This window comes from Benincasa hispida, chromosome 3 (assembly GCF_027475165.1).
Source record: "Benincasa hispida cultivar pf3 chromosome 3, pf3_genome.v1.1, whole genome shotgun sequence".
Taxonomy (NCBI): domain Eukaryota; kingdom Viridiplantae; phylum Streptophyta; class Magnoliopsida; order Cucurbitales; family Cucurbitaceae; genus Benincasa; species Benincasa hispida.
The window spans coordinates 275,047-290,623 of NC_143480.1; the positions used below are offsets into that span (position 1 = coordinate 275,047).

General features: G+C 36.0%; 1 protein-coding gene across 1 annotated transcript; it reads left to right on the top strand.

The window, feature by feature from the left end:
• Positions 1-10,997: 10,997 nt before the first annotated feature.
• BAM3 (Leucine-rich receptor-like protein kinase family protein) lies at positions 10,998-15,367 on the top strand. The gene is made up of 2 exons (XM_039021566.2): positions 10,998-14,191; positions 14,825-15,367. Exons 1-2 carry the CDS (start codon positions 11,638-11,640, stop codon positions 15,160-15,162), a joined length of 2,892 nt encoding a protein of 963 aa, XP_038877494.1. The 5' UTR covers positions 10,998-11,637; the 3' UTR covers positions 15,163-15,367.
• Positions 15,368-15,577: the final 210 nt, after the last annotated feature.

The following is a 15,577-nucleotide window of genomic DNA, read 5'->3' on the forward strand; positions in this document are numbered from 1 at the left end:
CTTCTCTTGGCCCAAGAAGGGTTTATTCATAGTGGGACTATGATCTATTGTTCATTAAAGGAATCAGTGGTACTTAAGAAGTTAGATGTAACTACAGAGGCAAAACGATAAATTGGCCCAGTTGTACTCACGAGCGATTTGTGAAGGGTCATCGTATTTTGATTGGTTATATCCAATGGACATAGAAATACATATGTAGTGCGAAGAGTGCAGTTTTCGGTCTTTAGTAGAGTGTCCGGCAGTTAACGGATGGTGGATATCGTGATTAAAGGGTTTAGTCAGTTATTCACGTACCCTTTGAGCTTCAAGCTATAGGTCCATAAGGTCCCCTTGGTAGTTCAATGAATTCAAGTTGAGAATCAAATTTTGGGTAAGTTTGAAATGTTCAAATTAACAAGAGGGAATTTAATTATATATGATATAATTGATATGATGTATTTGATATATTATTATTTGATTGGAGAAATTAATATAAATATAATTTATATTAAATGCCATAAAATAGAAAAAGAACTATGGTTTATATGTTGCATATGATGCAATATTAAAACTATAGGTTATAAATATAATATGATAAGTTATTTATTGTATTTATTTATATTTATTAATTATATAATAATTAATATTTCTTTTTCTAAATAACTACCTTAATGGGTGGTTTTAGACGGTTTTATGGTTAACTGTGAGATAAAAGAAATATGATTTCAAAATTCTCAAGACAACGAAACAAGTAATCAGATTACTAATCAGAGACTAAACGATAGAGGATCGAGTTCACTATACGTTAGTACTCATTTCTACACGATCGAGTGTCGAGTCTATGAGATAGATTTCCTTCTTCTACACGATAGTGTTGCCTAATACTCGATCGTCTACTTCCTCCTTTCCTCTATCCAAAATCATACAGAGCCCACAACTCCTGGATTCTCACACTGATAATACCAAGGTAATCTGGTGGTGGTGTCAAGTTCTATTCAAGAATCGAGTTTTACTCACTGGGTGATCGAGGAATTTCCAGTTGCTCATTGCTTCGTGCTGTTCGACGCATTGGTGTTTGATTGAGGAAAATACGTGAAGAAAGAGTTCTTCAAAGATATTTTCACTCGAGCCTTTGTATTTATTTTAAGAAGCATGTTGTAATTTATCTTTAATGTATAATCGTTTCTGTGTGACTGTGAATGTATGTGTTCTTTCACAATGGAGTTTGGAACGATCCGCTTCCACTCACTGGTCCTCTATATTTAGAGTTCCTTCATTTTTTTTTATTATAAGAATTTGATACAAAGATTATTGACAAAAAGGGAACTGAGAATAAGATGGTTGACCACTTATCCTGTCTAGAAAATTCAGAAGTTGATCGCATGCAGCCTGACATCAACGCATGCTTTCCTGACGAAGTCGTGTTGAAAATTGATGACTTATGCCATGGTATGCTGACATTGTAAATTTTTTTAGCACGTAAACAATTCCCTGAGGATTACAACATGCAATAAAAGAAGAAACTGATGCACGAATGTAAGTTCTACTATTGAGATGAACCTCATCTATACAAATGTGGTCTTGATCATATCTTCAGGCAATGCGTCCCTGAAACCGCATACCAATACATACTTTCTCAATGCCATGTGTCACATTTTGGTGGTCATTTTGGTGGAGATAGAACAGCAGCAAAAGTCCTTCAATGTGGGTATGACTGGCCCACCGTGTTTAGAGATGTTAAAGATTTTGTAGTACGATGTGACAGCTGCCAACAAACAGGTAATATTTCAAGGAGAAATGAGATACCTCTAACAACGATTTTAGAAGTTGAATTATTTGATGTTTTGGCATAGATTTCATGGGCCCATTTCCTCCATCATGCGGCCATAACTACATCCTAGTAGTTGTTGACTATGTATAAATGGGTTGAGGTTAATTTTTGTGCTAAGAACTAAGTATTGGCATGACCAATGCATCTGTAAGAAAACTTTATTTGTTGGTCAAAAAGTTCTCCTGTTTAACTCACGATTGCATTTATTTCCAGGTAAATTACAATCACATTGGTATGGCCCATTCAAAATCAAAGAAATCTTTCCACATGGCACTGTGGAGTTAACCAATGACGATGGAACTAATGTATATAAAGTAAATAAGCAACACATTAAACCCTATTATGGAGGCGAGGTTGATCGTAATAAAGTCTCCATTGATCTTGGAATGCTCGAGCGAAGAACATGTCGGTGGTCCCTGTGGTGAAATGATGACATCTTAACAGGGATGCATCCTAACTTTTTGTCTTTATTGCTTTCTTATTTTTCCCCTCTTTTTGGATATTGCTTGAAGTTTTGTGGTGATTATTGATTTCAATATAAATTGTATGGAATTTGGATTCTCAAAAAATCAAAAGAGTGTTGGATTGTGTTGAGTTGTATGTCCTAAAACTCGTAGTTTATAAATAGTAAATATATATGAAGTTTATTCAGACAAATGTTGTTAAATGAAAATGAATTTATTGTCTAATAACTCTAAATCCAATAAACTACGAACCCTTGGCTATTGTAATGAATACTTGGACTTTATGTGGAGACATAAACTGGATCCAATTCGAGTAAAATAGCCTAAACAGTCTATAGTACTTGGATTAGGTTGGGTACTTATTTCTGGAGATACTATTTAATATGACCCATTTTATGATTGTTACAAATGTTATAAAGTGTCATAAATGACGTGATCAATTCGTTTATGTAGAGACATGTGAGCGAGAGTGTTCTACATGATGAGATTATATAAGACTGACCACAAAATGATCACTGTTAAATATTAACACCGTTTACCATTAACACTGAATAATTTTACGTCTTGATGACCTAGATAATTTGATCTAAATCCTAAGCTATCTATAAACTCCTGTTTATTCAGGATTGTCCTTTGATCTGCATAAGTGAGGGTAAGCTGAGCAGTGTTGCTCAATATGCCTCCCATTTCAGGGATAAGACCAAGTAGATAGTCGGGGATATAGAATTTGCAAGATGGAATTCACTCCTACCCATTTTAAAGATAGTAGAAAGGTTGTTCCCTTAAGGGCCGATCCCAGGTCTTGAACAAGGGGCCCCATCCTCTCGCTGGCCTGAGAGGGAATGGATTTAGTGATTAAGATCCTAAATCAATTGTTCATTAGAGGGATAGTGGTACTTAAGGAGAAAAGATGTAACTCAGGGGTAAAATGGTAATTGACCTAGCTGAGGTTACGAATAACCTGTGAATGATCAACTTATCAATGACAGTTATATCAAATGGACACAAAATATATCTACAGTGAGGGGAGTACAACTACAGGCTATAGTAGACAATCCTATTAGTTAACGAATGTTGATTAACTAGGTTAAAGAGTTTGATCGGCTTGTCTCAGATCGTTGGAACTCATTATCTGTAGGTCCATTAGGTTTCCTTGCTAGCTCACTACGGACAAAATTGAAGAATTAGGTGAAGTGAGAATTTGAAATGTTCGAATTCGGCCTTTAGGAAAAATTGTATTTTATAGAATATATAATTTAGAATTAAATAATTAATTATTTTTGGAGAGTATATTTTATGTTAAATAAAATATTAGCATGAAATTATTTTAAAATTTGATTAATGTGATTAATCAAAATTAGTGTTAAAGTCAATCATTAAAAATTTCTTAATTAAATAATTTCTAAAATATGAAAAATATATTTCATATTTTATAAAAAAAATGATTTATTATAATTTTTTAACAAAAAATTAGTTAGTGAAAAAAATCCAATTGTTGGATTTTTTCACTAAGTGGATTATGAAGTGGCTCATGCTAAGCTTGACACATATTTTTTGATGCTAATGGAGTTTGAGGTGGAGACCATGCAAGAAGAATTTTTGCATGTGTTTTGGTTTATAAATAGTTTTGTTTTTCCAAATAATAAAGGCTAATGCTTCCTTGAATTATTAAGCCACAAAATCTCTTTCTCTCCAAATTAATTAGTGAAATTTTTTATCTTTCACTAAAAAATTCGGTCCTACAACCATGTTCTTCAACCGAAGAATAGCGAGGATTTTCTATTGGTAGTTTCGATTGCTTACGGAGAGGAAGATTCTTGTGGAAACTACAAAGGTTGTATTTCTAACCCTTTTGCATGCTTAATCATATATATATAACTAGAGCGTTTTTGATCAATTGCTTCTGCTGTGCATGTTGTTTTCATTCCATCAATTGGTATCATAGCATGCTTACAACGTTCTATTGCATTTGGTGGGTGTCTTTCATATGATGAATGCTTTGTGGGCTAAAGTGGATACTTTACAGATTTGGCATTAGTTTTCTCTTTATTTTGTTTTGGAAATTGTAATTACTCACATGTATATGAGCTTTAATGTATTGCAAAGGGTTTGTAATTCTTATGGCGTCATTAGAGTCCAATTAGGCCTTCGATTGTTCAAAAGAAGTGGTAGAACTCAAGCTGACCGAGAGAATTGGTGAAAAAAAAGTCTCATAGACTCGGAAACAACCTTCCAGACCCGAGAACCCAACCCTCAGCACATTCGACCCGGTTCTTTAAGCTCCCATGTGTGCCCTTCGTTCGACCTATCCATGTTCAACTCGATTCGGTGAGTCCCGTGCGTACGCCTGCTTACCGCGTCTGACTCGTCAAGGGCACTCGACCCGCTTCACGACCCGAGTCCCAACCCGTGCATCTGATTGCTCCAGCCCGGTGACTTGACTCGCATGCATTGACCGATTTGGTTTGATTTGGTTAAGCCGGTTTGACCGATTGAACCTGGTCTTTTGGAGTTTTGAAGGTGGTTCAAGTGTTTTTTGGTCGGTTCAAGTTGGTTCAAAAGGTTTGAGGCCGGTTCGAGGGAGTTGCTTGCTTAATTATGTAATAATCTAGTTATTTGTTTGTTTTAATGCCAAAATCGGTCCACTTTAGTGTTGTTTAAGTATTATGCATTTGATGTATGATATTATTTTTAATATGTGTGCATAAAGTATGCCATATAGTTTTAAAAGATCCCACCATAGGATAAGCATGTGGCATGCATTTATTATATGTTATAAGTGTTATAATTTATATAGTATGCATGCTTAGATTTTCGTAATTTAATATAAGTGTTATATTAAAGCATGAATTTTTTTAAGGAAGCATGTTATAGATGAATGTTGTAACGACCAAAATTCAGGAGGGTACATGAATGACCGGTATCACATCCGAATGAGAGGGATCCTGAGGAGATGAAAGTATGGTTAAGAAAAGCTTAAAAAAATTGAAAGTTACTACTTATACCAACAAGGTGCACCTTCTTTTTCGGTGGCTCAATCATAGGAACTCCAAAGTTAAGTGTGGGCTTGTGGCGTTACAAATGTTCTAGGGGTTTATAATTGTTATAAAATAACCTAGATGTCCTACAGCTTCTTCCATTAGGTCACACCGTGAGATTTTTATGTTACGTCTGCTGTCGTTTTTAGGCGGCACTAGCTAGTCTTAACGTAGGATTCAAAACACTGTGAACTCCAAAAATGGATAGAGTTACTTAGGTCCGTTTTCAAACAATTGTTTCTCTTTCAAGGGCTTGTTTGGTTCCGATCTATGTAATAACTTGAGAAAGTTCAGTGATCTAATTTTTTCTAGAGACTCGAGACCAGTGTTCAACATTATGATATTTTTTCACACTAAGTCCTTTTTTGCTATAACTTGAGAAAGTTCATACTTCAAATATGCAATAGTAGATATAAGTATGTGATTGTCAGCCATCAAGGATTCAATTATTTCTTTCTGCATATCAAGGACTTTCTGATCATCTTGTCATTTGATAAAAAGTGCTTGATAAAAAGGAACCGTAGACCCATGATTGGTAGTATCATGAACATTTTCTGCATACACATCATATTAGAAATCTAACATGTCGCGCTGTCAGATGAGATGTTACTAACAAGTGTTTTGACATCTTCCTCTCAGTCACTACTGTTTGCAGATTCATCATAAGGAAGAGTTAAAACACAGTTTTTCCCTTGCTTCTTCAAAAAAATTAGGACATTATGCTTGAAAGTGTCCATAGCCGTCATTCTGCTTGAAAGTGTCCATACATCACACTCTATGCATTTGAAGTGAAGGGAATCGAATTCCCACGGAAGCATGAGATCTCTTTACAATTTTGAAAAACGATTTTGTGAGAAATAAAACATCAGTGAACTCATGGAAATGTTCAAAAGGATAAACACACAAAAATGATCTAAGCATACTTCTAATGAAGAAGGGAAGAAATGAACTCACCCTTGTGGATTATTTTCCTTCTTTACGTTTTCCCTTCCAAATGTCACGAACAATCTCGAGCTTCTCAATGAACATGAACACCACCTCTAAGGCTAACTTGTTATTCTCTTGAATGAAAAATGATTGGAAGTGTGGGCTCTAAAATCTTTTGATGGAGGAGTTTTAGAAATAAATTTTCTTTAAAGAAGAGAGATTAGAGAGAAAGGGTGGAGGCTAGGTTATTTTTCACCAAAACAAAACCCTTTACCATAAAACGTTTATAATGGTATATTTCCAAGCTTTTCCACTTTACTCCTTTTAGCTAATTAATTAATTAACTATTACTTAGCTAATTAATTAATTAACCACATACAAATTAAATAACTATATATTAAATCAAATTTAATATAAAGTTAATTAATTAATTAACATACAAATATCACATATTTATAAGCATATATCTCTTTCTGAATCCAGTTCATATAGATATAATATTTTAATCTCATTCAAATACATCTCTCTTATAATATAGTTTGGATTATAGATCATATCTATCAGAAGTCACTATAGTTTATATTAATCATATTAATACAAAATTCTTTTAATTAATTTAAACAATCCAAATCATTTCTTTTTACTATCCTTAGAGAGCTAACAAGTGAACCTTATGGATCTACAGATTAAAAGCTCTAATGATATGAGATTAATTTAATTAAAGTCTTTTAATTAAATCAATCAATATTCATTAACTATCGATTGCTTCAGTAAAGATCGATAGCTACACTCTTCGCATTGTAGATGTATTTATATGTCCATGGATATAACTAATTAATAGTGAGTCGACCCTTCACAAATTGCTCATAACTACAACTAGGTCATTTTACCCTTGTAGTTATATCTAACTCTTTAAGTACCACTAGTTTCTCTAATGAACAATCAATTTATAGTCTAACTATAAACTAACACCTCTCGGGCTAGTGAGAGATTGAGGCCTCATTATTCAAGACCCAAAATCAGCTGTTAAGGAAAAAAATTTATCTACTTTCTCAATGCTCGAGAAGAAGTGAATTTCTTCTTGTGTAGGTGTGTTTCTAGCTCTCTAATTGGACAAATCCCCAAAATGGTAAGCTTGTTGAGTCGACTAACATGGCCACTCTCAACCATACAAATCAAAAAATTGCCCTCATAGATAGGAGTTTACAACTCACTTAGGAATAAGGTCAAGTCACCTATGGTCATCCTAGTAAAATATTAGTTTCTTTAAGTAACGGTGTTATAAAGAGACACCAATCATTTTGGGGTTCGGTCTTGTATAAACTCTTTATACAGAATACCTCCACTCACATGTCTCCACATGAATAATGTGGCTCATATTGTCTGTAACATTTACATTTACAACTCATATAACAATTACAAAGTGGGTCGTATCCGCAATGTTACCAGGATAAGACACCCAACCTTATCCATTTACTACAGACCTTTTAGGTAATAACTTGAACATGAACATCTTGTATGTCTACCACATACTGTTCAAGTGACATCACATAACCTTGGATCTTAGTTTATTGGATTGAATTAATGCAGTCTAAATGTCAAATGAAATACCTCTTATTTTATTAAATAAATAATTTATTCTTTCAAATACAAACTACAAGATATACGAGATTTAAGACACTAAATCCAACATTAATGACTTTTCTTTTTGAAAATTTAAGGCCCTTGACTTGTCAACGTCCTTCCTACTGCTGTGAATTCCGACTTGCTCAAGAGGAAGAAAATCATCAAATTTATAATTTTTAGAATTAAAATTGCCAGACTTCTTTTCAAATCGTTTAAGAATACGATTAACTTATTTTGAAAGCAATGAAATAGATTCAACAAGGGAATCCTCAGACTCTTTGTCAGGACTATTATGCTCATCATGAACTGAAGATTGTAAAGCAATTCTCTTATTCTTCTTCTCGGGCTTTCCATACATGGACATCTCAAAAGTTAGCAAAGAGCCAAATAGTTCATCTACTTTCAAGGATGTTATGTCTTGAGCCTCCTCGATGGTAGTGGCTTTCATATCAAACTTCTTAGGTAGAGACCTAAGCACTTCTTGACAAATCTTTCTTCTGAAATTTTCTCTCCTAAAGCAAATGACTCATTAACAATATCTAGTAATTGAACATTGAATTCATCAATTGATTCATCATCTTTTGAGATTCTCAAACTTTGAAGTCAATAGCTACAACCTTGACATTTTAACTTTTGAGGTTCCTTCATGACCACTGTAATTCAGTTTTCAAGATTTCCTTCCCATCGTCAGTTTTGATGGTTGAATGAGACCATCCAGTAACCACGACCTTCCAAGTTTTGCTATCAATCGACTTCATAAAGGTAGTCATTCGAGCTTTCTAGTATAAATAGTTTGTATCATCCTATAGAAGGATGAGTGGTGGAGCCACCTTCCTTGATTTCATTCATGATCGAAACACTTGAGATAAATGTGACCCACTCTGATACCAATTGAAAAAGCGTTAGGTTGACTCGTCATTCACATTACGAATGTTAAACAAAAAACACAGACAACAACTATAACAACAAGATATCAACAAGTAAGAAGATAAAGACATACAGAAGTTGGTGACCCTATTAAGTAAAATCTACCTACACCTGGGGGAAAGTGTGCCCAGAAAAGATAATCCAATAATATTAATAAGTTAATCAGTTTAAAACATAGTACTTATTTGTAATACACAACTATTACAGTGACTCACGTAGAGCTCAACTCACTGATCACCTAGGCTTCTCCTAGATGTGAGATTCACTATAAAATACACTTAGGCTCCCCTATGTTTGACAATAGTAGTGTTGAACACTTCGACTTCCGATAGTGTGCGAGACTCTTCTCAATGTTGTTATATTTCCTTCAAATCAGCGAACTCCCTTCACTGATGAATCTTAGGATCCACTTAATATGGAGAATTCTTCTCCATAACAATGACTTAGGCTCTCCCTAGGATCATGAGAATCCTTTCTCGACAATGATGGCTTAGGCTCCCTCTAAGATCATGATTATCTTCAACATATTGCACTCAATATTGCACATCAGAATATAGTGAGCAAAGAGCAAAAACACAATATTGCATAGTTTGGCCACATAAAATATCTTGCTCAAATTATAAAAGCGGCAACCCTAAATGATCAACAAACTTCACCTCTAATAATTGAATCCAAGAAAGGAAACAAATCCCCATTTGAAAAAGATAAGGCACGTCTCAATAAAGGAAAATATTGAAACAAAATAAATCAGCCGGAATCTTTTCGATAAAGAAAAAATATTTCACAGGAAACAAAATCTGTTGTCTGAAACAGATGTTAAGACTTTATTTGAGACAATTGTAGAAATCAATGACTTAGAAAAATCTAAAGCCAACCAAACAAATCTTCAACTACGACTATAAAATAATTCTCTTCCACTCGTTCTCTACACCAATTTGAGTGCCATCATCTTTTTCATGACTTTTTATGGGTATGTACATGTACATATACATATACATGTGTAAATGTAGATTGTAGATCATTATACCATGAAATCATGTAGTTGAAATCAAACTGAGCATAGCTCAATTGGCATCCGAGTTAGCTAGAAATCACAAAGTTTGTGGTTCAAACCCTCCTAAACCCATTTATACTAAAAAAAAGTGACAAATATCAATTTATACGAAAGCATGCGGTTGGAAGTAATCTATTTTATGATAATCATATAATATTATGTCCTATTTTGTGTTGAACTATCACTTTTTTTAACTTTAGATCATTTAATTGTTTTAAATGGTAAAACTGCCAAAATGACATTGATAGACCCTGAACTTACATTTCATACTCGATATATTATTATTATTATTATTATTATTATTATTATTATTTTGAATTCTTTCATAGTCAATCTTACTATGATTATTTTTTTTATCTTAAATTAAAACAACCTATAAAATTCATAATCTCAATTTTCAATGGAGTTTTCATTTTATTTAAATTTAAGATGATTACAGATTGGTTCTCTTTTTCTAATACCAAATGCAAATAATACTATCATTATCATCTTCTTTTTTTTTTTTTTTTTTTGGGAGATACTTTGATTTCAATTGGTGTTATATAATTTCTTCTAGAAAAATGGTATTATATAATTTATCTATATTAAACAAATAATTTTTATTGACAATAAAGTTTAATATTTTTAAATATGTTTTATTCAAATAAATTTCATCACTAAAAGCATTATAATAATTTTTTTTCTTATGTTGGTACTAAATAATTAAGAACCTTTCTTTTCTAATAAAAAACTAAAAGGTGAATTATTTCTATCATCGTTATCATAGCCAATACTTTTATCAAATATTGCTTCTTTTTTTTTATCATATATTAAATCTGAAATCTTAAGACCAAATCAAAACCAAATTAGAAATTCAAGTGTTGAAAATATAGTATAAAAAATAAATAAAAGTAATTTTGTCAAAGTGAACTTGACTCGATAGTACACATGCACTGACGGGTCGAAAATTCAATTCTCCTGTCGCGGTATTCAAAATAATAATAAAAAAATAATAGAATTAATATGATGCAAAAAAAATGTCAACTAGTACAATATAAATACATAAAGTAAGATTGGGAGAACGGAGGGAGGCTATGATTTGTCGTAGTTGTGGAGGCAGCCTCTTAACGCTAATAAAGGAAAGGAAAGGAAATGTGCAATCTAAAAGCACAATCAGCATCTTCATTATTTTAAGCCCTTTACACCCAAGGGCTTAGTCTCACAGGCAAGATTCCAAATCTATCACATAATAATATATATATATATATAGATAAAAACGGAATTTTCAGAAGCTGAAGCAACTTCATTTGCATGAAAGAAAACATATATATCAGTTAATCCATACAAGTTAGAGGAAGAGCCAAGACATACACGTACGCAAACACCCTACACCCCACAGGGCCCTGCAACCAAACATGGCTTTTGAACTTTCATTCCTCCCAATCCCATCTTTTCTTTTCTGCCCTATTTGATTCTGAAAAAAGTATTTTTGGAGGCCATTTTAGTAATTTACCTCTTTTAAAGCTTTTGATCTGATCCAACGGCATATGGTTTTGCATCTTTATGCAAACATTGCTTTTGCTTTTTCTTTTTCTTTAATATATATATGTAATATGGTTTTATTTGTGTTGCTCTCTTTTTCTAAAGTTAAAGATGAATCCCATGTATACAATACCCCAGGCCAGGCAGAGAGAACAAAAGAGATGGCCTTGGGTTTGGATGCTGCTGCTAATGCGCAACATTGCGGCTCCTATAAAATTCAATTCCTCGAAACATACTAGAATATAGAGATTGTGAGCAATTTGAAGTCCCATGGGTGCAGCAGCTTGGCATATGAAGTTGTTCACACTTAAACTTGTGCTGGTCCTCCTTCCTTGTGTGCTCTCCCACTCAGTGTCCCTCAAGGCACAAGCTTCTGTTCTGGTTTCCATCAAACAGAATTTCGATGAAGCCAGTGCCATTTCGACACTCCTGGACTGGAACGTTTCAAATTACTCAAGCCTCTGCCGTTGGACTGGAATTCAATGCGATGGCATTGGCATGAAGAGAACAGTAGTGTCGCTGGATATTTCCAATTCCAACATCTCCGGGAGCTTCCCCCCTCTAATTCACAAGCTAATCAACCTTCGCTTTCTCAACATTTCCAATAATCAGTTCAGGGGACAACTCGACTGGGAGTATTCTCAGTTGAAACTGTTGCAGGTATTTGATGCTTATAACAACAATTTCAATGGCTCCCTCCCCACACGCCTCCCTCAACTTCCCAGTCTAAAGCACTTAAATCTTGGCGGGAATTACTTCACCGGTCGAATCCCACCAAGCTATGGTGATATGGGGGAGCTCACTTATCTTTCCCTTGCCGGCAATGACTTGGGCGGTCCCATTCCCCCTCAGCTCGGTAATCTTACCAATCTCCACCACCTTTATTTGGGATACTTCAACCAGTTTGAGGGTGGGATACCGTCTCAACTCGGACAACTAGTCAATTTGAATCATCTCGACCTTGCGAGTTGTGGTTTACAAGGTCCAATCCCACACGGGTTGGGGAATCTCAACAACTTGGACACTCTGTTCTTGCAGACAAATCAGCTGACCGGTTCAGTTCCTCCCCAGTTGGGCAACTTGAGCGCCTTGATTTCCCTTGACCTCTCCAACAACCAGTTAACAGGAGAGATCCCCCTTGAATTTGCAAACCTCCGCCAGCTTTCGCTCCTCAACTTGTTTATGAACAAGTTCCACGGGGAGATCCCTGATGTTGTAGCCCATCTTCCGGGGTTGGAGGTTTTGAAGCTGTGGCAAAATAACTTCACAGGAGCCATTCCGTCAAAGCTGGGTGAGAATGGGAGACTCACGGAGGTGGACTTGTCGAGCAACAAGCTCACTGGGCTGGTCCCGGAGCGTCTGTGCTTGGGAGGAAGGCTGAAGATCTTAATTTTACTCAACAATTTTCTGTTTGGGGGTGTGCCAGGTGATCTAGGGCGATGCCAGACGCTAGTAAGAGTTCGGATGGGTCAGAATTATTTGACGGGAACAATCCCAGAGGGGCTGCTTTACTCGCCACAACTCTCCCTCATGGAATTGCAGAACAACTACCTGAGCGGACCCCTTCCACAAGACATGCGCCAACTCCCTTCCAAACTCGGCCGCCTGAACCTCTCCAACAATCGCTTTTGTGGATCCCTTCCCATTTCCATCGGCAACTTCACAAACCTCCAGATTCTGCTTTTGAGTGGAAACCGTTTCTCTGGGAACATTCCTCCTGAAATTGGCAAACTGCGAAATCTTCTCAAGCTAGACATGAGCAGAAACAACTTATCCGGTTCAATCCCTCCTGAGTTGAGTAGTTGTGTGTCCCTCACTTACCTGGATTTGAGCCTCAATCACCTAACTTCCCCAATCCCAGTTCAAATCTCACAAATTCGCATCTTAAATTATCTAAACTTGTCTTGGAACCATCTTACCCACAGCCTTCCCAAGGAAATTGGGTCCATAAAGAGCTTGACCTGTGCCGACTTCTCCTACAATAACTTGTCCGGTCCCATACCCGAAACTGGGCAGTTTCTACTCTTCAATTCCACATCCTTCGTGGGCAACCCTCAACTGTGTGGATTCTCGTTGAATCCCTGCAACGACTCGGCATCCAAGTCTCAAACCCCAACAAGCGCCAATTCGAACAAAGGTGCTGGGAAATATAAGCTTGTGTTCGCGTTGGGGCTATTGATGTGTTCAGTAATATTTGCAGCTCTGGCAATTGTTCAGACAAGGAAAGCGAAAAAGAAATCAAGTTCGTGGAAGCTAGCAGCATTCCAGAAGCTGGAATTTGGATGCAAGGACATCACAGAGTGCGTAAAAGAAAACAACATAATTGGAAAAGGAGGAGCTGGTATTGTGTACAAAGGAATCATGCCAAGCGGGGAACAAGTAGCCATAAAAAAGCTGTTGGCCATAACCAAGGGCTCCTCCCATGACAACGGCCTGTCCGCGGAGATACGGACGCTGGGCAAAATCCGGCATAGGAACATCGTGAGATTGCTTGCATTTTGCTCCAATAAGCAGACGAATCTGCTGGTATACGAGTACATGCCTAATGGAAGTTTAGGAGAAGTTCTCCACGGGAAGAGGGGGGGTTCTCTAAAATGGGGAACCAGGCTGAAGATAGCCATAGAAGCCGCCAAAGGGCTTTGCTATTTGCACCATGACTGCTCCCCGCTCATAATTCACAGGGACGTCAAGTCCAACAACATTTTGCTCGACTCAGATTTCGAGGCTCATGTAGCTGACTTCGGTTTGGCCAAGTTCTTGCAAGACAATGGAACATCGGAGTGCATGTCTGCAATAGCCGGCTCCTACGGCTATATTGCTCCAGGTATGTATCAGTATCAGTATCAGTATCAGTATGTGCGATGTATTGTGTATGTTTCATTGATGTTTGTTTGTTTCTGTAATAGAATTCTCACTCGTTCATCCATTTGTACTTGCCTATGACCTTACTTTACAAGTTACAAGTTCAAAGAATGCAATATGCTAAAATGCCGGTTTGAATCGGGAGTGGTTCGGTTGCTGCAATTATATCCCACTGAATTCTCTTTTAATTCCACTGTCGGTCCCCGAACCCACCAGAATTTCCCACTATAAAACAAACGAAGGAGAGAAAAGCCGATAGGAATTTGCCTTTTCCTTTTCCCGAGTAATTAAAGAGAAGAATGGTGAGGATTCCAATTCCAACAAGGGTAGAAGGAATCCACTAACGCAAAGGAAAATTGCCCTTTACCTTTTTCTTTCTTGTGCCCTACCATATATTAACTCGAGACATGAGCTTTCGCATGTCTTGAAATCGTAACCCTACTTCTCCATTTCCGACCCTCACCTATCACACGTCACCTTTTTCACTACAACTACAATACAAAAAATTACACTACATCCTTTCTTTTTACCTTCTATCTAATTATTACAAATTCTTCTTCGTGAAGTTACAAACTAACAGAATTTTTTGCGACAGAATATGCATACACATTAAAAGTGGACGAAAAAACTGATGTTTATAGTTTTGGAGTGGTGCTACTGGAGCTGATAACAGGGCGGAAGCCAGTGGGCAATTTCGGAGAAGATGGCTTGGACATTGTCCAGTGGGCTAGGATTCAAACCAATTCCACCAAAGAAGGTGTTGTTAAGATATTGGATCAAAGGTTAAGTAACATACCAATTAATGAAGCGAAGCATATTTTCTTTGTTGCTATGTTATGCGTTCAAGAACACAGCGTGGAGCGGCCAACAATGAGAGAAGTGGTTCAAATGCTTGCACAAGCCCAACAATCTAATACCTTTCACATGCATTGACCTTACCCACACAATAGCCAATGTTGGATTGAAGTTTTAATTCTATTCTACTTGAGGTGCCAACTTACTCATAGTTCATCGGTGAGGCAACAGATGAAAGAGCATCCATAATCTACTTTATTCTAAATAGGTATTGTCGTTGTATGATATTAAGTGGAGTTTTGTTCAAAGATGATGTATTGATGAAAGTTCTTCATTTTCTTCTTTTCTTTTTTATATTTCATTTTCAGTTATATGTTAAAATGATGGTGATTGTCGGAGTTGTTGACACAAAGCTTTCTTCCACTACCTAACAAGGCATGTTGTCTCAATGTATCAAACAACATCGTCATGACAATAATACAAAACACGTCCAAGAACTACCTAACAAGTAAAACACAAAGAAGAATTATGGACTTGAATACAACCAATCAAT